This window comes from Diplotaxodon limnothrissa, linkage group LG1 (assembly GCF_057381915.1).
Source record: "Diplotaxodon limnothrissa isolate DT_005_m linkage group LG1, D_limnothrissa_male_GT1.1, whole genome shotgun sequence".
In the NCBI taxonomy this organism is placed as follows: domain Eukaryota; kingdom Metazoa; phylum Chordata; class Actinopteri; order Cichliformes; family Cichlidae; genus Diplotaxodon; species Diplotaxodon limnothrissa.
This window is the reverse complement of record NC_140596.1, coordinates 37,559,025-37,579,095: the sequence shown is the minus strand read 5'-3', so window position 1 is coordinate 37,579,095 and position 20,071 is coordinate 37,559,025. Positions and strand designations below refer to the sequence as shown.

At 40.2% G+C, this 20,071-nt stretch overlaps 1 protein-coding gene across 1 annotated transcript; it reads right to left on the bottom strand.

Moving 5' to 3' along the window:
* Window positions 1-11,826: 11,826 nt before the first annotated feature.
* Window positions 11,827-15,149, bottom strand: LOC146640144 (uncharacterized). The gene is made up of 9 exons (XM_085357980.1): window positions 15,065-15,149; window positions 14,619-14,765; window positions 14,205-14,386; window positions 13,825-13,961; window positions 13,610-13,703; window positions 13,013-13,345; window positions 12,650-12,824; window positions 12,436-12,560; window positions 11,827-12,237 (listed from the first exon to the last, which is right to left on the bottom strand). Exons 1-9 carry the CDS (start codon window positions 15,147-15,149, stop codon window positions 11,911-11,913), a joined length of 1,605 nt encoding a protein of 534 aa, XP_085214106.1. The 3' UTR covers window positions 11,827-11,910.
* Window positions 15,150-20,071: the final 4,922 nt, after the last annotated feature.

Genomic DNA, 20,071 nt, shown 5'->3' with positions numbered 1-20,071 from the left:
CAATACATAGCTTTTTATCAAGTACAGATAGTTTAATGATTAAGAATCTGCCCTCTGGGAGATCACGTGACCCGTCGGCAGGAATGCCAGCGTAGTTTTTAGCTCTGCACACATTGTCACTGTTTATCACTATCCTGTCATATAAATTAGTTATCTCGACGCCGATCCCACTATGGACACCTCTTCAACCAGAGACTCACGGAAAAGGGAGATTGCTCAGTCTCCCTTAAAGAAAAAGTTTAAAGATTCCTCCGTCACTAAGGAAGACCTCGACGAGGCTATTGCTAACGGTGTGAAGCTAGCACTTCAGGAACAACAAAAGTCCCTCGATTCAGTGGTTGCCTCGGCAGTCAGGGAAGCTATGGACTCTATCTTGATTCCTGCTCTGCGCGACTTACGCACAGACCTTCAAAAGACCAATGAAGTGGTAAATAATGTTAGCGGGGAAATCGAGAGGGTAGCTGCGATGGCTAAACGCACTCAAGACCGAGTGGACTCATCTGAAGAAACAACTCGACCTTCTCACGACAAAGCTTACAGATCTGGAGGACAGGGGTCGCAGGAATAACATCAGGCTTGTTGGCTTACCTGAAATGCTGGAGGGCTCGGATACAGTTGGCTACATTAAGGCTAATCTCCCCAAGTGGATTCCGTCGTTGGAGGGGCGCGACATCGACATCGAACGAGCGCATCGGGTGTACGACGGCCGCGATACTAATACCAAGAAGCCTCGCACCCTAATCTTCAGATTATTACGGTGGCAGGACAGATCGGCAATTCTCAAAGGGGCACGCAAAGCATATCCAGTGAAGCATGCCACCAACACCACTCTTCTTTTCTTCCCTGACTTCAGTCCGACTACAACAGCAAAGAGGAAGAGTTTCTCTCCTGTCATGAAGAAGGCTACGGCTATGGGCCTGGAACCATTCCTCATTTACCCCGCCGTGATGAAGATAGAGCACGGTGGTAAGAAGATGGCATTCGAATCCCCTCAACTGGCAGAAGATTTCATTAACTCCCTGCCGCGAAAGCTGAATCCTGCAACGCCGCAGTGTGTTGATGGGGCCCCCGCTTTTCCTCCCGATCTAAACAGCGCGGCCAACGACGCTGGCAATCAGCATGCAGGAGAAGGCAACTTAGTGGACATGAATGACTGAACGCCGGTTAGTTGACCTGTTTTAGTTGCAGCAGGCCTCAACTAGGTTGACGGCAGGATCACTTTCATGGGTTAAGGTTGGTTACATTTAATTTAGCGACTTGCTTCGCCCCTACCGGGGGTACTTTTTTTTTATTTATTTATTTTATTGTATTTTATCTTATCTTATTTTGTGTATGTATGCATGTGTATGTATGTATATGTGTATGTGTGTATATATGTATATGCATGTGTATGTGTATGTGCATGTATGTATATATTTATATATATGTATTTTTTTTTTTTTTTTTTTATTTTACTTTTCTTTGAGCTTATCATGGTCACATATTTGCTGGCTGTTGTTACTGTACGTATATAAGATACATTTGTATTATTTTATTTTGTTTTTGTTGCAAATATTCATATTTTATATTCTTTTTTTTTTTTTTCTTCTCGCTAAATAAGATAATTTCACTCAGTCGGGAGGGTGTGGGATATACTTACCCACTTAATTTCCGTTGACTATGTGTGCACGTCTGACCCTCAAGTTTTTTGTGTTGGAGTGGAAGGACCGGTTACGAATCAATCAGAAGTTTGTGTTTTAGCAGACCTATGGAGGGAGCTCTGTGCGGTCTGCACCAGTTTTTGTATATAGTTTTTTCCTCCCCTGTCCCCTCCCTTGCAGACATATCTCTATGCAAAGTTATAATTCCAGTAGCATTAGTGAAACATTGCAGTACCTGGCAGGGGTATGGTGGCCTTGTATTTTACTACACACTGACGTTCCTCTCTTGCTATCTTCACATTGGGACCATTCTTGGACACTTGCCGTACCGATGCTACCATTGATTATTCTGTCACTTAACGTTAATGGTCTTAACTCCGCTATTAAGCGGACACGTGTCCTTGAGTACCTATACCGTAAAAACGCTGACATTGCTTTAATCCAAGAAACACATCTGAAACAAGGTGATGTGGCACGTTTTCAAAACAAACACTACAAACTACTAGCTTCGTCCTCTGCCCCAAATAAAACCAAGGGTGTCTGTATCTTGCTGAAGAGAAAATTCGACCTTACTACCAGGTATAGCACGAGTGATGAAAACGGCCGGCTGGCACTTGTAAGTGGCAGTATCTTAAACCATAAACTGGTATTCGTATCTGTATACTGTCCAAATGAGCCAGACAGGGACTTTTTTACTTATATTGTCAATACACTATTAGAATACAATGATTATTCCATAGTGTTGGGTGGAGACTTCAATGCTGTCGTCAACCCCGTTTTAGATAAATCTCATCCAGATGCAGTAGCTAATCTCTCATCTTCTCTGTTGAATACACTTATAAAAGATCTTAATCTCATCGACCTTTGGCGGATGCAGAATTTCGACATTAGGGATTATACATTCTTTTCTAATAGACATAAGACATTCTCTAGGATAGACTACGTTTTTGTTAGTCCTTCCTTAGTTTCAGGTGATACATCTATTTCTATTCAGCCAATCTTGATATCGGATCATTCAGCTTTGTTATGCTCTGTCGATCTGCCCAATTTAAAGAATAGGGCCCCCAGGTGGCGCTTTAATACGTCCCTATTAACAAACTCTACCTTTCTCAGCCTGCTTAAGCTCCAGCTGAAGGATTTTTTGGATATCAACGCTAATGAGGATATCGACCCACAAGTCTTATGGGAGACTACAAAATGTTTCATTCGTGGCTTTTCCATCTCATTCTCCTCCATGTTGGCAAAAACAAAACGTGCTCAGGTGTCCAATCTAGAAAATCAGGTGGAATCTTTACAGAATCTGCAAAAACTAAGCCGGTCAGACGATCAGTCTACACTCCTAGCTTCACTAAAAGAAGAATATGATGCAATAACCTTGTCCAAAGCAGAGTTCATCTTGCATAGAACTAGAGAGAAGTACTATTTTGAATCAGAGCGTCCTAGTCATTTGTTGGCACTTATGCTTAAAGAATGTGAAACAAGGGCACATATTCCAGCTATAACAGCTGCAAACGGTAAAATTACGACAAATCCCCAGTCCATTAACACCACTTTCTCGTCATTTTTTGTAAATCTGTATAAATCAGATATCAATTTTAAGGATACTATCTGTAATAGCTTTCTCGAGAATCTGGATCTACCTCATATTCCACAAGCAGATCAGGATGAGCTAGAGGCCCCATTAACTCTAGATGAGCTGCATAGAGCGCTGAAAGACCTTAACAAAGGTAAATCACCTGGACTGGATGGCCTTCCGCCAGAACTATTTCTAGAACTTTGGGATACAATAGGCTCGCTCATGCTCGGCTCATTTAATTTTGCAATCCGGAACGGGTCTTTCCATAGAGACCAGAAAACAGCACTTATTACCCTTCTCTTAAAAAAGGGAAAGGACCCTCTTGAGTGCTCTAGTTTCAGACCGATATCTCTGCTCACAACTGATCTTAAAGTATTTGCAAAAGCTCTCGCATTGCGCCTGGAAAGAGTTATCCATGTTTTGGTCAATGCAGACCAGACAGGATTTATCCGAGGGCGGCTTGCATCTGATAACATAAGACGGCTGTTGCACATCATAGATTCCGCTAACAGCTATCAAAATCCATGTGCAGTATTTTCACTTGATGCAGAAAAAGCCTTTGATAGGCTAGAGTGGGACTATATGTGGATGGTATTAAAACACTTTGGGTTTAAGCAGAAATTTGTTGCTATGATTCAAACACTATATCACTCACCTCTTGCTAGTGTCTTAACAGGGGACCTGGTCTCTCCCCCTTTCACGCTGCAGCGTGGAACGAGGCAGGGTTGCCCTCTCTCTCCTCTCCTGTTCTGCCTCTCTCTAGAGCCCTTAGCACAAGCCATTAGACAGTCCACGATTTCTCCCATAAGAATTGGTGGTCATAATCATATCATATCTCTATATGCGGATGATATTATTCTGTTTTTGGACAACTATGAGACGTCCATCCATCCATTGATTAAAAACTTTGACCATTTCAGCTCTCTATCTGGCTACAAAATAAACTGGTCGAAATCTGCTTTGATGCCTTTGAACGATAAAGCTACGAAAGTTTCCTTACCCGGTTGTGTTCAGATCAAAAGCACTTTTACTTATCTGGGCATTTCAATTCATAATAGTATTCCAAAGATAATCAAGGAGAATTTTACTACTATGCTAAATAAGATCAAATCCGACTTTCAAAGATGGGACAATTTAAAAACTTCGCTTCAGGGTAGAATCAACACAGTAAAGATGAACATACTGCCACGGCTTAATTTCCTTTTTTTTATGTTGCCACTCTCTCCTCCTCTAACTTATTTTAAAGACATACACTCTGCGGTGTCTAAATTTATTTGGAATGGCAAAAGGCCTAGGATACGTTTGTCAACATTGCAGCGGCCCAAATTGTTTGGTGGCCTGGCAGTACCAAACTTTGAGTTTTATTACTGGTCATTCCAAATCAGGGCGCTTAGTACGTGGGTCAACCCAGAGACTACTACTGCGTGGAAAATGATCGAATCCGCCAAGGCAGCACCGCATAGACTACAAGATCTTCTGTTTGCTAATGTTCCCGCCAATACGCTCTACAACAACAACGAATTTGGACCTATTATTGCCAACTCTATACAGGTATGGAGGAAGATAGAACGGCGGCTGGGTGCTCCAGTTAAATTTTGTAAAAGCTCACCACTCTGGCATAATTTAAAATTACTATGTGGCAGCCGACCATTTGTTCAACCCTCTTGGTTCTCACTCGGGATAAACCTTTTTGATGATCTATTCAACGCCCAAGGCCTTTGCTCATTTCAGGACTTAAGGACACGTTTTTCTCTTCCTGCATCTTCTTACTTTGTATATCTGCAGCTCAGATCAGCTTTAAAAGCATACGGTGTCCCCTGGGACTCTCCTCTTCCCTCTCATCCCATGTTGGACTGGATCCTGCCTAAATCTGGCAGACCCTCTGTTTCCAAAATCTACAACAAATTAGCTGAACATGGTATGAAGTCCCTGCCCATTGAATCTATTTGGGTCAGGGAACTGGGAGAACTACAGGTTAATATAGACTGGGATACAGTGTGGTCTAATCTGAGTTTGACTTCTAAGAACCTGGCGCATCAATTAATTCATTTCAAAACCATACACAGAACATACATTACGCCCTATAGGAGGTTCCAGATGAAACTACAGGCTACGTATTACTGTCACATCTGCAATGATTCATCACCTGGCACGTTTTTGCACATGTTTTGGGACTGTCCTGTGGTATCCGATTTTTGGGTCTTTGTGAACTCTGTGTTATCTGAGGTACTGGAAGTTTTTTATGTTCCCAATCCTGGTCTTTGTCTCCTTAATGATACCTCTGAAATCTCCTTAAAACAAATGCAATGCAAAATGTTGTTCGCTGGATTTACATCCGCAAAGAAGACTATTACAAAGCAATGGTTCTGTCCTGACATTTGTATGGAATCATTCTGGAGACGATGTCTTATCCGTGTTATTGGTTTTGAACATACCACAGCAAAATTAAATAAAGCTCGACCCACGACTGTTGACGCTTGGAAAATCTTCTCATCCAGAGTTATCTCCTGGAAGAGGCAATAATTGGTTTTAACTTTGTGTTTTTGTGTCTTTTCTTTGCTGTCCCTATGCCTTGTTTGCTAATGTTTGCTTTGCTACTGCAGTTTACAGTTGTGCTGTATATGTCTGTACCCCCCCCCCCCCCCCCCCAACCCCGTTTTAAATCAATAAAATGTTGATCACAAAAAAAAGAATCTGTCCTCTGGATCTGTAACTGTATCGTGTACTGTGAAATTAATATTTTTATGTATTAAAAATCATTAACACACTACTCCCTTTTGTCTAGAATTATAACAAGCTGAGAACACATTAGGAAACTCAGGTGTTTTAAGTTCATTCGAACCTCTAAGAGGTCTGTGGGTCTCCTGTAAAACGACAACATCTGCCTGTAGTTTTTTGAGTTGGTTAAATATTTTTAACCTCTTTTCTCAGGAGCCAGCTCCACTTACATTCCATGTAACAAACCTTAGTGCGCCCATAGATGTGTGTGTATAACTAGGGGTGTAGCTGTGTGTGTCGCTTAGACAGGTGGAGAGAATACATCACTTGTTTGTAAATAAAAAGGAGAGAGAGAAAGAATGTGTGGCGAGATGCTCCCTGAGTCTGACTATGTGAAGCATACAGTGGGTCTGTGTAATGTTTATTGGGTAGAAACTAGAGCTGGGCGATAGAACGATAACGATAATTGCAAAATAACTTTTTCTCGATAGAAGAATTAAACTATTGCGATAGGCCTCACCGCTCTTGTCCACTTTAAAAAAAAAAGAAGAACAGCCAATCCAAATTAAGTAGCACAGAGGCAAACCGATCACAGCCGCAGCGTCACGTAACTTGTTACATACAGCACAAATGCCAAGCCGCACATGTGTATTTGTTTGGGAAGCAGCCAGCCGCCGTGCCGCCCAGGTAATGGAGGAAATGAGTGTGCCGACTAGAGAAAAATCAACCGAGAGCGTGACCGAAGGTTACCGAAGAGAAAACAGATGATGGTTCCAATGCCGGAGAGATTGTCAAACGGAAGAGGCATAGAAGTTCCGTAGTGTGAAGGTATTTCGGCTATTTCAAGTCTGACAAAAAACAGAGTAGCGCGCACTGTAAATTGTGCCGAAAGCAAGTCTGGAAATACAATAAACCGGTGCATGCTCAATCTCTGACTGAAAGCGCTAATTCGTCATTCGGTTTTGTCAGACTAAAGTAACTGTTAAAACTGTTTGAAAAGCTAAGCTATACAACAAGGAGAGATTGAGAATTTCCTTTTAGTTCTCAGTTTATTTGATATTGACAAAAGTTAGTCAATTTTGTCTGTTCTTCTGTAAAACAAACTAAGATTTATTTTTAGAATTAATATTTTGATACCGCCCAGCTTCTCATCTTCTTACGTGGAATAACTGCAGACTTTCAAGTCACGGAGGAGCTGGCTGCCATGCAGTCAATGAAAGGAACAACAACCGGCAATGACTTATTCATAGAGGTAAATGCAAGTTTGGACAAATTAGGACTGAAATGGGACAATCTGGCAGGTGTAACAACAGATGGTTGTCCAAATCTGACTGGGAAAAATGTAGGACTTTTAAAGAGAATGTAGGATAAAGTGACAAAAATTAATCCTGTGCAGGAATTATACATCAGGAAGTGTTGTGTAAGATAGTGTTAAAGATGGACCACGTTGTTGATGTTGTAACTAAAACAGTTATCTTCATCAGAGCAAGAGCATTAAATCATAGACAATTTATTGCTCTTTTGGAGGAAAATGAGATGGAACATGGTGACATCAGCTACCACTGCTCTGTCGGGTGGCTCAGCCTAAGCAAGGGGATCTGAGAGAACAGATTCAGGATTTCTGTGTGAAGAAAGGACATGCCGTCCCAGAGCTTTCAGATGAAGATTGGGTGGCAGACCTCGGATTTGCTGCGGATGTGACTGCACTAATGAACCAACTAAATGTCAAACTGCAGTGCAGGGGACTTTTTGTGCATGAGATGTACAGTGCAGTAAAGGCTTTCATGAGGAAGTTGCAGCTTATCTCAAGCCAAGTGAAGGACAACTTTCTGACCCACTTGCCAACACTAAAGGAGGCTATTCCAAATGCCAATCACCTCCACAAGTACTCAGCCATGTTAGAAGTACTGCATGCAGAGTTTTCAAGGCGATTTCAAGATTTCAAAGCTCTTGAAAATGAAATGGACATGGTTTCTTCTCCCTTCACCTGCAGTGTGGATAATGCTTCAAGTGATGTTCAGATGGAACTCATTGACTTGCAGTCTGACACACTTCTGGCAGAGCACTTCAGGTCAGTCTCACTGCTGGACTTTTATTCCTCCCTCAAAGAAGAAAACTTTCCACACCTGAGGAATCATGCTCAGAGGATTCTAGTCCTCTTTGGATCTACCTATGTATGTGAACAGACATTCTCAGTGATGAAGTTCAACAAATCCAAACACAGGTCCTCTGTCACTGATGACCACCTCTCAGCTGTTCTTCGCATAGCCACCTCAGACATTCAGCCAGATTTCAATGCCCTTCTTCAAAACCAAAACAGGCTGGATTATTCTCACTGAAAAGGAGGAAAACATGACACAAGTCATTGTATTGTTGCATTTCTATAAACTTGTTGTTTGTTGAGTTAAACATGTTAAAATAAAATGACATTGATTCGGTGGTTGTTTTTGTTTTATTTGGAATATGCGCCACAATTTCACATAGCATAGCCCAATATAAATATTTACATTATTTTATTTTTGTTTTATTCTTCTGATTACCAGTACCAGCTATTCGTAATATATAATTTAGTGAATTTTACAATTTAAGAAAGTTAAGCAGACTTGGGTTCAAGATGTCGTTGATGTGGCCCTCTGACGCAACTCGGGTTTCTCATGTTGCCCCTTGTAAAAATTAATTGCCCACCCCTGGTGTAGAGGGTGGAAATCAGCCAGGACAGCTCATGAAATATAATAATAATAATAATAATAATACATTTTATTTGAAAGCACCTTTCAAAACACTCAAGGTCGCTGTACATAGTAGAATAAAAGCAACATAAAAGCAACATAAAAGCAAGCAGTTTACAGAATCATAAAAGCATAAGACATAAACAAATAAAATAGCAGAGTGGAGAGGTTACACAGCAAAATCTCCAGTGTTAATTCAACTCCTATAGTGTTAAAGTTAACACTTTTCCAGTGTTTATATAATTCTCACTGGTTTAGAGTTAAAGTAACACTTTGCAAAGTGTTATTATTTTAACTCCATTGTAGTGTTAAAAATATAACACCCATAGTGTTAGAATTTCACTCTGTATGGTGTGAAGTGTCTTCACTCAGAGTGTAACTACCTAACATTTATAGTGTTGTTTTAGGACACTGATAAGTGTTCACTTTTACACTGGCTTGGGTTAACTCTTTTCACTGAGGGTGTTACTACACAACAACTATGGTGTTATTTATGACACTTTTAAGTGTTTATTTTCACACTGGATTGTGTTGACTGTTTTCACTTAGAGTGTTATTCTGTAACTTTTACAGTGTTATTTTGGCACTTTAAAGTGACATATATGAGCTTTTAAATACTAGTCTGTATTAATTGTCTGAATACAAAAATGCATTAAAGTGCAATTACTGTATGACTACTGTGTTACATTCAGTGAAAATCCTTGTTAAGTCCCTTTACAGGATAAAAGGAGAAAACATAAAATTGGTCACATAAGCATTTTAATAAATATTAAATTCCAAGCACCATACAGCATACGTTCACAACAAAAATAATGGCACAATGTACAGACCATCATCATCACCATAAGCACTTTGCAAATCAAAGGGCTTGTATATTTCAATACAGTCTGCTTTAACAACATCTTTTTCATCCGTTTCAAACACTTTATAAGCATGGCAATGTTCACTGAAATTTTCAACCACAAGCTTCTGAACTATGAAGTAGGTGTGACTATTGACCAAAACTATTGTTTTTATTCTGCAAAACACCGGCATCTCATGTTCAGAACCACAACAAATGACCAATCCTGTTCTGTACTCAGTCCCATTAATGTTAACCCAATTAGCAGAGAAAGCCTCTTCTGCAACAGCAGGCAAGCCTAGGGAGATCATTTCACTATTTTCCTCACTATCAACATCAAATGATTTCAAGGGCCCATACTCAACATGGCTTAAAGGACATGTCTCCCACTTGTATGCTATGGATGTTTGATGTTTTTTGGCAAGTGACACTGTGATGTTCTTAAAGTTCTTAAGGGTGTCTTTGAACACCCTATGTTTAGCCTCACCTCTCATGCTCCATACATGCAATAATGGCCCAATTTTTCTGATGCAAGTTGGGTAGTGCAACATAAAGTGGTGTTTGGGAATCATGTTCCTACCTGGATACAACAATTTGAACAAGTCATGATGTTCCATTGTTAAATGTTTTAGAAGCACAGTCATGCCATGTGTAACAGATGGAGAGAATATGATGTTAATTATTTGCAACAATAGCAATAGCATAGTCCAGTTCTGATTTCCTTCTGGCACAATATCACCAAAAATTAAAGGAATGTTTCTTATCAGACAAAGAGTCTGAATGGAGTTAAGACCTATACTATTACCACTACTGTCTAAGTTCACCCTTGTTGGACGATTTTTGCTCTCCAAGTAGCCATAGTCAAAAGCATAGATCCGTGACAAAAGAGCAGGTTTCGGCAGAAAATTGTCTGACAGATATTCCAACAGTAACTTTATCTCATATTGTGCTACCCCTTCGAGAATATCATGCATAATGTCCAAGGAAAAGTTCTGGCAAACATGAAAGAATTGAAGAGTGTTCAGTGTAGAATTCTTTCTTAAGCCAAACACATGTAGCTTTTGAGGATCAGATTGCAACTCACTGCAGTGCATTTCAAAAAGTTCTTTCCGTCGTAAGATGATCTTTGGATCATCCTCAGTATACACACTCTGTGCATCCTGTTTTGCAATTAAACACAAACGACAAAAGTAACGTCCACTGAAAGACTCAACAAAACCCAAAATTGAGTGCATCCCCAAGTTGTCCCCAGTTATCTGACATATAGTGCCATGGACCTTTTCAGATGAGAAGGGTAAATCAATGCCATGGCTCTCCAAAAACTTTATGTCATCAATCAGAGGCTGTAAAATAGGATCAAAGCCGTATTTTTTCACATCTTCTGCATGAAACAATGCAACCAAATGAATGTTCATCAATGCAGAATTTAACTTTGGAGGCAGATTTCTGAGGACAAAATAGATTGCACCAACTTTGTGAACACCACGTTTGGAACCAAGTGGATTAGCAGTCTCAAAGTCATCATAATAAAGCTGAATTTGCAAAGAAGTCTGTGGTTTTGAAAACAATGGATGAGACTTATAGTAACTCCCATCACAAAAGTCTTCATATCTGTCTTCTTTTGATACACATAGTTTAGCAAGCAGCTCGCAAATATAAGAATTGCGACATATAAATTTGATTGTTTCCAAAATTGGAATGTACACAAAAGTGTCTTTTACTGGTACCTGGTCATAAGTGCCTGATTTTTTATTTAACCTTGTATCATAGCGTATTCCTAAAGTCTTTTCCACTGGATCCACAATTCCCCATTTTTCACGGAAATATGACTTTCTTTTAGCTTCAGTGTCGAACTTCTCAACTGGATTGTCAAAAGTCTCAAGACATTTTTCCACTGGAGATCTAACAGGATTTTCTGTTGGCACAACGTTCAGTACTTTATGTTTAAACTCACAGTGCAGTCCATCTGCAAAATCTTCCAAATCACAAACAAGTGATGACACAAAACTATTTGCCAAACCACTACCATTGAGTTTACCAATAATTTTAGTGCAAATTGCTTCAGAATTTTTTTTAATTCTTTGACCTGACCCATTGTTTTCAGAACACCCAACCTCTAGGCTCTGAGTAACACTTGTTCCTGGAACTGCTATGTCTGTATCTTGTAATCTGTCAAAATCAGCTTGAAATGACTCTGAGGGTTCTGCATCACCACTTTGACAACAATCTTCATCATGAACACTATTTAAATGTTTTTTTAAACCAGAATATGTAGTGAACTGACGGCTGCAACCATCTTGTGAACAAGCCAACTTAAATTTGGTGCTTGGATAAAAACTGTGACCTAGTCGCAAATGACTTATCAAAGCCTGACTGGTGCTATGCAGAGTTTGACAGATAAAACATTTAAACATGGTTCTCATTCAACATTTTGGCACGCAACTCACGAACACGTGGTGACTCATCTGTTGAGGTGGCATCAATGTTGAATATGGTGGTCTGCACAAAACTGTAGAGATGAACCAGTGACTCGTCGTAAGATAAGTTGAACACGTAGTGGGATTTGAAAAGTTCATCAAAAGCACTGAGTGAGCTGGTGGCTTGGCAGGGGATGAGCTGTTTGTCCACTGCGATGTAGAAGGTGTCAATGCTGTTCTGGGTTCGACCAACAGCGAGGATGTATGGTTGTTTACCATCTCTTGCTTGCAAGTGTTCATCAATGCTGCAGCATGACTAAAAACAAATGAGATATTGACATATAGGCCTAGCTTATACTTGCTGCGTATGAACCATTCATTCAGTTTGACATTATGTGCCTTGCTAACTTATTACAAAATACTAAGACACATACTTCATGGAGAGGAAAACTAAAAAGTGCAAAAACTGAAAAAGTGTTTTGTAGGATTTTAAAAAGTGAGACAACATATTTACCTTGTGAAAGTGCACCATTTTGTGTGCTGCATCAGTTGGACTCATTTTGGTTCTCCTCTTTCGTCCAGCTGTGGGTGGCAAAAGTTGAAGGAGTAGCAGCAGAGAGGCCATGTCACTGTCCCAGTCTGTGTATGGTTGAATTTATAAAACAATTTCAAAATGACAGGTAAAAATAAATATTATTAAAATCAAACAAGCATGGTGCGACGCCTACCATTTGCATCACTCTCTGTTGGTTTCTCAGCAGCTTTTATCAAACGACACAGGTCAGTTGACTGAGTCAGCTGTTTGGCTTCTTTAATAACCTTTGGCTTGAATGACATGTCCCACTTCTCAAGCAACTTGGTGGCTGTTTCAGCACCAAACAGCAGCAGGAAGTCTTGATTGACCTGTTCATCATACACACAGGACATAAAGACAGTGCTCAACATTGTTTACATTGCAATGTGATTTTGACCAATATGGGATATAGCCTGACTGGGATGACCAATGATCACATCTTTTACTGTTGCCATCCACATCAGCAAAACAAAAAAAAAAGGATTAACAGTTGAAAATATCAAGTGATTTGACTTACTAGTCCTTTGACATCCAAAAAGCGTGGAAATGTTTTGAAGACATCTGCAGTTCTTTGTGGATCATGCACCAGATCCTGGCGATGTTGGAACGTCATTTTCATCTTCTGAAATACACTTGCTTCATCAGGAGAGTGAACAAGAAATGAGATGGCCTCCTTGCAGGCATCTCCATCAAGTTGCTGAGGCAATGTGGTTGCTAATCTTCTGCGCTTAGGCCCTTGTTCTTGATGCACTGGGACTTCCTTCACTGGCCGTTTGGTTGTAGACCTGGACATGGTTTTGAGGCGCCACGCTACATATCCAGTGCCTTTCACTCCGTCGTAGAAATGCTCCTGTCACATTTAAACATAGATGAAAAATAAACATCAAATGCGATCTTACAGACTTTGCAGATTCAGCAAAAAGAAACCCAAGGACTATTATCATGTAACAGGTGCAATACATGTTAAACAACATCCACAATTTCAATACAGTTTTATGACAATAGTTATTACGAAAGAGGAATTAAGATTTTTCTTTTAAATCATTTAGCTGATGTAATTATTCCATGATGAAAACTAAATAATGTGCTGTTTTACAATCACTGCATGACTTACATAGCCGTTTGGAGAAAATGGATCCTTCAATGAGGGAAAGAGTGTAATTATTCCAAGGGCATATTTCTCCTTTTGCTTACGGGAGGGAATTCTGCTATAGAGGAAATACAATTGACAATGTTAAATCAGAAGTATGTGTCTTTACTGCAGTATACATTACAAGAATATTCCATATGGCCCATCTTTACTTTTTTATTAGGTACTATTACTCTTACCCATGTCTCTCAGTCATATCACTTGCCAATATGTTAACAAGCTGCCGCCGGGTGCGGTGGCTCAGTGAATTTTCGGCATTGTATTCTTCAAGAATTTCCTCTCCACCAGGTTTCCTAGTCAAGGCATTTTTAACCATCTGCTCATATAAAAGGGAAAATAATAACAATAAAAACTTGTTTGTCAGTAAAGGTGAAAGTTTAGAGGAATGTCAACAAACCTGTGAAAGACATATCTAGCAAGAAGCACTAACTTCTACTAACATTTTTTCATACAGGGCAAGTTGGGAACCACCATGTTTTGAATTTCAATTTGTATAACAATCTACAGTATAAATGGTGTCAACTCAAAAATACAAAAGACATTTTCTGTTCTCAATTACCTCTTTTGCAGCCTCTGACACAGAAACATTTGGTGCAGAACTGTCTTTGCTGGATCTACTGCGGCCTGCAGGAATGCCCTTTTCCCTGAGGTCACTGTCACTTGATGAAAGTGATATAGTGTCCGTGAGGGAAGATAATGTATCCGAGGAGGATGGTGTGGAATGAGCTAAAGGACAAAAATCTTTGGGAGAGATGATTTGGTTAACTTTCTTTAGGCTACTCCACAATGCCATTAATAACACAATTTCAATGTTCATGTTCAGACAACATTCTATACAAATATGACCCAGCCCTGTCCACTGTCATGTATATTGCATGAAGACAGGTCAATGTCATCTGCATCAAGAGCAAAAGAACTTGGCTCTACATTGAGTGGGCTATACTATGAAAATTTAAGTTATGATAACATTTACCTTCATCTGAAATCTTTTCACGTATTGTCAGGCATAGGTCTGGTTGGGCCTCCAGTAACTCCAGAAAAATGTCTTCTTCGACAGCTGTGTCAGTTTCATCGAAAATATCAAGGTCAGCAGCATCCGGAAGTCCAAACTTGGTTTTGGCTTTACAAAAAGATAAGCATAATGTCACCTAAAACGCCTGAAAAACTTTTTTAAAAACTAATTTTGACTTTTTTATTTAGCTAATATTTATTAACAGCTGTTTTACCTGTCTTTAAAATGGTTAAATTAGACAAGTCTGCAGCAACAATATAGGCCTAGGCCTACTGCTCTGTACTGTTTTTAATGTCACACATTAAAATAAAATGTGTTAACATTTAATTCGTTTTTTAAATAGATGAGATGCAAACATGATGAACTGATACATGTGCAACAAATTTTGTTCTGCCAGGTTATCTTACCTTCACTGATGAATTCTAGATAAGTGAATCCTGCGTGCAATTTAATGTACTTCTTTACATTGAGGTATTTCACTTTCAGCAACATGTCTTACAACAGCACCTGGTGGAGAGAAGGGGACACAGAATATTTTTTACCATATATTTAAACCATAGCTTAAGTGGCAACAAATCCGGACAACTTTAAGAAAATATTAGGCTATACATTGTGTGATGATCTGTGAAGGGGTGACAGACCACTTCAACCTCAGGAACATAATTTGGCTTCCCCCTGCGCACTAAAATAGCTGAACTTGGGTACACAGAAATAGCATCCAATGAATTATCCACCCATCCACATGTTTATAAGACGACAACGGCGATCTTCTCGTCTGCACGCAGGCTAGATACTTAGTTCTGCTATGTTGCGAGTAAATCGCTGTAGCCTACTTGGGGAAAAGCATCTCTGTTTAAACCATGTCAGGATGATAATCCACATAAAATTTCCTGTTGAACGCACACCTGCCTTCATCACACTTTCACTTATGACAACAAATATCCCTTATACTGTAAATTAATGAGTGCAAGTCTTACATTTATATCGGGAGTTTCTGACACATGCACAGCCGTCTGGCTAGTTGCTACTTTGTGGTGGTTGTTTTGTGACACGACATGCTAGGATTATCAGTGGAGGCGACGTCAACGACCCTCAGTCGTTATACCGCTTTGTCTTAAACACTGGATGGTAGCCTATTTCACTAAAACTGTAGAAAAGGGGAAAATGTTCCCTTAGATTAGGCCTACTACAACATGTATGATATATCCTAACCGTTAGCAAGCAATCCATGCACAAACGCAGCGCGCCTTGCTTGGTCACTAACATCTAACAGAATTCCATAACCCCCTGCCACTTCAAAGATTTGTAGGCTAGGCTACTGCTAAACTCGCTGGTAGCACGTGTAATTAGCCTATCTTGACGCTTTCCAAAACTTGACTTGAACGTCTCCATGTGATTGTTTAGTTCACTTTTAAATAGGATATTTCTGAGGCGAATGTTCGCTTCCCTTAAAAGCAGTGGGCTAAACGCACTTGTCTTAGCTGCCAGCTAGGCTACCACAAATTCAAATTTTAACATTACATTTAACATATCCAGAGGATAGCTAACTCCTCCCTCGTTTCATTTAATAAGCATTGAACACTGGAAAGCATTTCTCTTATGACATTAGAACTAACTAGAATTGAGAATTATATTGCGCACGCATTTATTTTCGCTGCAATATTAACTTGTTATAGAGGATAGTTTAGCTACCTAAGCTAACGAATCCCATCTCTTACCGCAGATGAATACACTCCACATTAGGAAAATATTGCATGCTTCTGATAAATAATGTTATAGGCTAGTTAGTTACAATATTTAATAATGATAAAATAACATAGGTCTTGTTGTATAGTTCTTACCTGAACAACCTCCTCGATCTTGACAGCAAACCTCTGGCGGACTCCTCATGCCCATGAGCGCGAAAAACCCGGATGTGGAAATCAACTCCAAATGAGTGTTATAGTATTGACTCTTTGAAATAACTCCGGCTACAGAGCTTTTTCAGCACCATTAGTGTTACTGTAACTCTCAAACCAACACTTTTCAACTCGAAATTTTTAACACCAGTAATTTTAACTCACATCAACACTTCGGATTTTGCTGTGTATGTGGGATAAGCTATTTTGTACAAGTGGGTTTTGAGCTTGGACTTAAAGAGTGAGAAGGAAGAGATATTTCTTAAATCAGGAAGTAGGGAATTCCAGAGTCGTGGAGCAGAGCAGCTGAAAGCCCTGCTCCCCATGGTTGCAAGACGGGGGGAAGGGACGGAGAGTGAAAGGGAAGAAGAAGATCTGAGACAACGAGATGGGGCGGTAATCTTAACCAGATCAGAGAGATATGGAGGAGAGAGATGATGAATAGCCTTAAATGTGTGCAAGAGTATTTTGAAATTGATGCGATATTTGACCGGGAGGCAATGAAGCTGCTGCAAGGCGGGAGTGATGTGGTGGACAGAAGGGGTCCTGGTGATGATACGGGCAGCAGAGTTCTGGATGCGTTGGAGCTTGTGGATGGATTTTTGAGTAAGACCAAAAAGAAGTGAATTACAATAGTCAATCCGGGAAGTAACAAGGCTATAGACAAGAATGGCAGTGGCATGTGGGGTGAGAAAAGGACGGAGACAATTAATGTTGCGCAATTGATAATATGCAGACCGAGTAACATTATTAATGTGTGAATTGAAAGATAAAGTACTGTTGAGGATGACACCCAAACTTTTCACAGAGGAAGAAATGAAGACCGGTGAGTTATCGATAGCAATAGAGAAACTGTTGGTTCTGGATAATGTTGATTTAGTGCCTACCAAAAGGAGCTCGGATTTATTACTATTGAGTTTGAGAAAATTAGAAGAGAACCATGAATTTAGTTCAGCTAAACAGAGGGTAAGGGAGGATGGGGGAAGAGTAGAATCAGGTTTAGTGGACAGATAAAGCTGGGTGTCTGCTTACATATTATTGATTTCAGTTGTGTAAATCTACAAGAGCCACTACAGCTGATTTTAGGGTTCCCCACCTGCTAAATTACACTGTAAGATAGAAACCCCTGCTGAGCAAAAGGAACAAAGGCTGGTCTCAGTTTTGCCAGAAAACATCTCGATGATCCCCAAGACTTTTGGGAAAATACTCTGTGAACTGTCTCTGCTGCTCGTCTTCAGAAATGACAAGTATCTCAGCCTTCCACACAGCTAGCCTTTCGTTCTCGTCATTCAGATTGTATCATTGACTTTAGGATCTGTTGTTTGATCTTTTCCTTCCATCTCTCCTGGTTTATTTCTCACCGATCTCACTTGCTACAGTGACTACAATAAAAACATCCCGTTTGTGGAACAGCACATATGTGTCTGATCACTCTGGACTGCATGTTCAATACAAATCTCACCGCCAGTAAGGACCTCAGTCACAAAGAGAAAACCTCAACACATAATATACACAAATCCCAGCTGTCATAATGTGCACCAAATTAATACTGTTTTTTCTCAGTCCTTACAGCGCTTTCTGTCACCTAGAGCCATTTAATGTCTCCAGACCAGCCCTAAAGAAGTGCTCCCTGATCTTTGAAAATGAATCCACTGTGAGTGTGTGAACAAATGTCATTGTTTTAAGCCCCACAGATACAATCATAGTCTAACTGTACAATGCAATGTAGTCCAAATAATCCAGCACATATACAGCAGTTAAGAAAAGAGACAGAGGGGTCAGTGAGCAGGGACCTTTCAAAATGCTACATTTTAGTTTTTATCTTTCGCCAGAATCACACTCTTACTTTTCTGTGTTCATGTATTTTAAGTGAAATTAAAGCTAATTATAGCTTAATGGCAAGAAAGCGAAAGTGGAAAGTGCTTAAAAAAAAAAAAAGAGAATTATCCTTTTAAGTGAATCTAAATATTTCCCTTCCTCTGTCTAAAAAAAGCATCATCTCCTCTCTCTGTTTATACCAACTCTATTGTCTGACTGGCTTTTGGAGACTCAGATTTGAAGTTTGCCAAACAGAAAAATCGATATTGTTCACTGAATGTTTTCTAACAGTAAATATTTTTCAAACATTTGTTCCCAGTTTCTGTCTTTCCATGTGTTGTCCCTTAATTTGAACTGGAACCCAATGAAGCAGAGTGTAATCACCTCCTACGAGCCATCCTGTCACAGTGAGTGGAAGCTACAGTATCATATACTGGCTCATTGTGATTTACAATGTGAGCTATTCATGGTGGCCTAAAACAAACTGTGTGCATGCTCTTGTTGTTAAAGGGAATCACCCTGCGAAGCCACAAGTCAGCATCACCTCTGTTTCCTGCTTGTCCAAAGTGAACAGTCATGAAAAGATCAATTCATACAGAAGTGAATTGTAGTGGTAGCAGCAAGATCAGTCATGGACGCACAAGTTTTTTTGCAGTCCATTTTGTGGCACCACAAGGTAGCCTGTAGTGACTGGAGCCCACTGGATCATCACCAGTAGGGGAAAAAAAACAAACAAAAAAAAAAAAACACCACGTGGAACATTTTTGTAGAATCGTTGCAAATTTTCCAGCACACACTGGATGTGATCTGGGAATGTAGTTTCTTGCAACATGTACTCATATATTTATGCAATACTTATGTAAGAATGCTGTCTGTTTACTTCAGCTCAGCATTCAGTACAGTTATTCCCTCCAAGCTGATCACCAAACTTGTGGCTCGTAGACTCAGCAACTCCATCTGTATCTGGATCATGGACTTTCTGACCACCAGACCCCAGCATGTTAGGTCAGGCCATAACTGCTCTACCACCATCACACTCAACACTGGCACTTCACAGGGCTGTGTGCTGAGTCCGTTCCTCTATGACTGCAGACCTGGGTATGGATCCAACTCCATCATCAAGTCTGCAGATGACACCACGGTGACTGTCTCATCAGTGACAACGATGAGACTGGCTACAGGGAAGAGGTAAAGCACCTAGCTGTGTGGTCTGACAATAACCTGCTCCTGATTACCAGCAAAACCAAAGAGCTCATTGTGGACTTCAGGAGGGAGAAGACAGACACCCATATCCCCATCTACATAAATGACATAGCTGTTGAACGGGTCTCCAGCTTCAAGTTCTAGGGGACCCACATCTCTGAGAATCTGTCCTGGTCAACTAACACCTCCAAGCCTGGTCAAGAAGGCCCATCAGCACCTTTTTTTCTTTACGATACTGAAGAAGAACCACCTGTCTACTGACATACTGGTTAACTTCTACCGCTGTGTGATAGAGAGCATCCTGACCAACTATGTCACAGTGTGGTATGGGAACTGTTCTGTTGCTGACCGCAAGGCACTGCAGCGGGTGGTGAAAGCCGCCCAGGCTTTCACCACCCGCTGCAGTGGACTCCACTTCCTGCCATGACACAGTGGACTCCACTTCCTGCCATTGAAGATGTCCACAAGAAGAGATGTCTATGCCAAGCACGCATC

Excerpts from the sequence above, each read along its gene's own strand:
- LOC146640144 (XM_085357980.1), bottom strand. The coding sequence starts at position 15,149 with ATGTTGCTGAAAGTGAAATACCTCAATGTAAAGAAGTACATTAAATTG. Across the intron at positions 13,704-13,824 it reads GATATGACTGAGAGACATGG|CAGAATTCCCTCCCGTAAGC; the intron begins GTAAGAGTAATA and ends TTTCCTCTATAG. Across the intron at positions 13,346-13,609 it reads CATTTTCTCCAAACGGCTAT|GAGCATTTCTACGACGGAGT; the intron begins GTAAGTCATGCA and ends TAAATGTGACAG.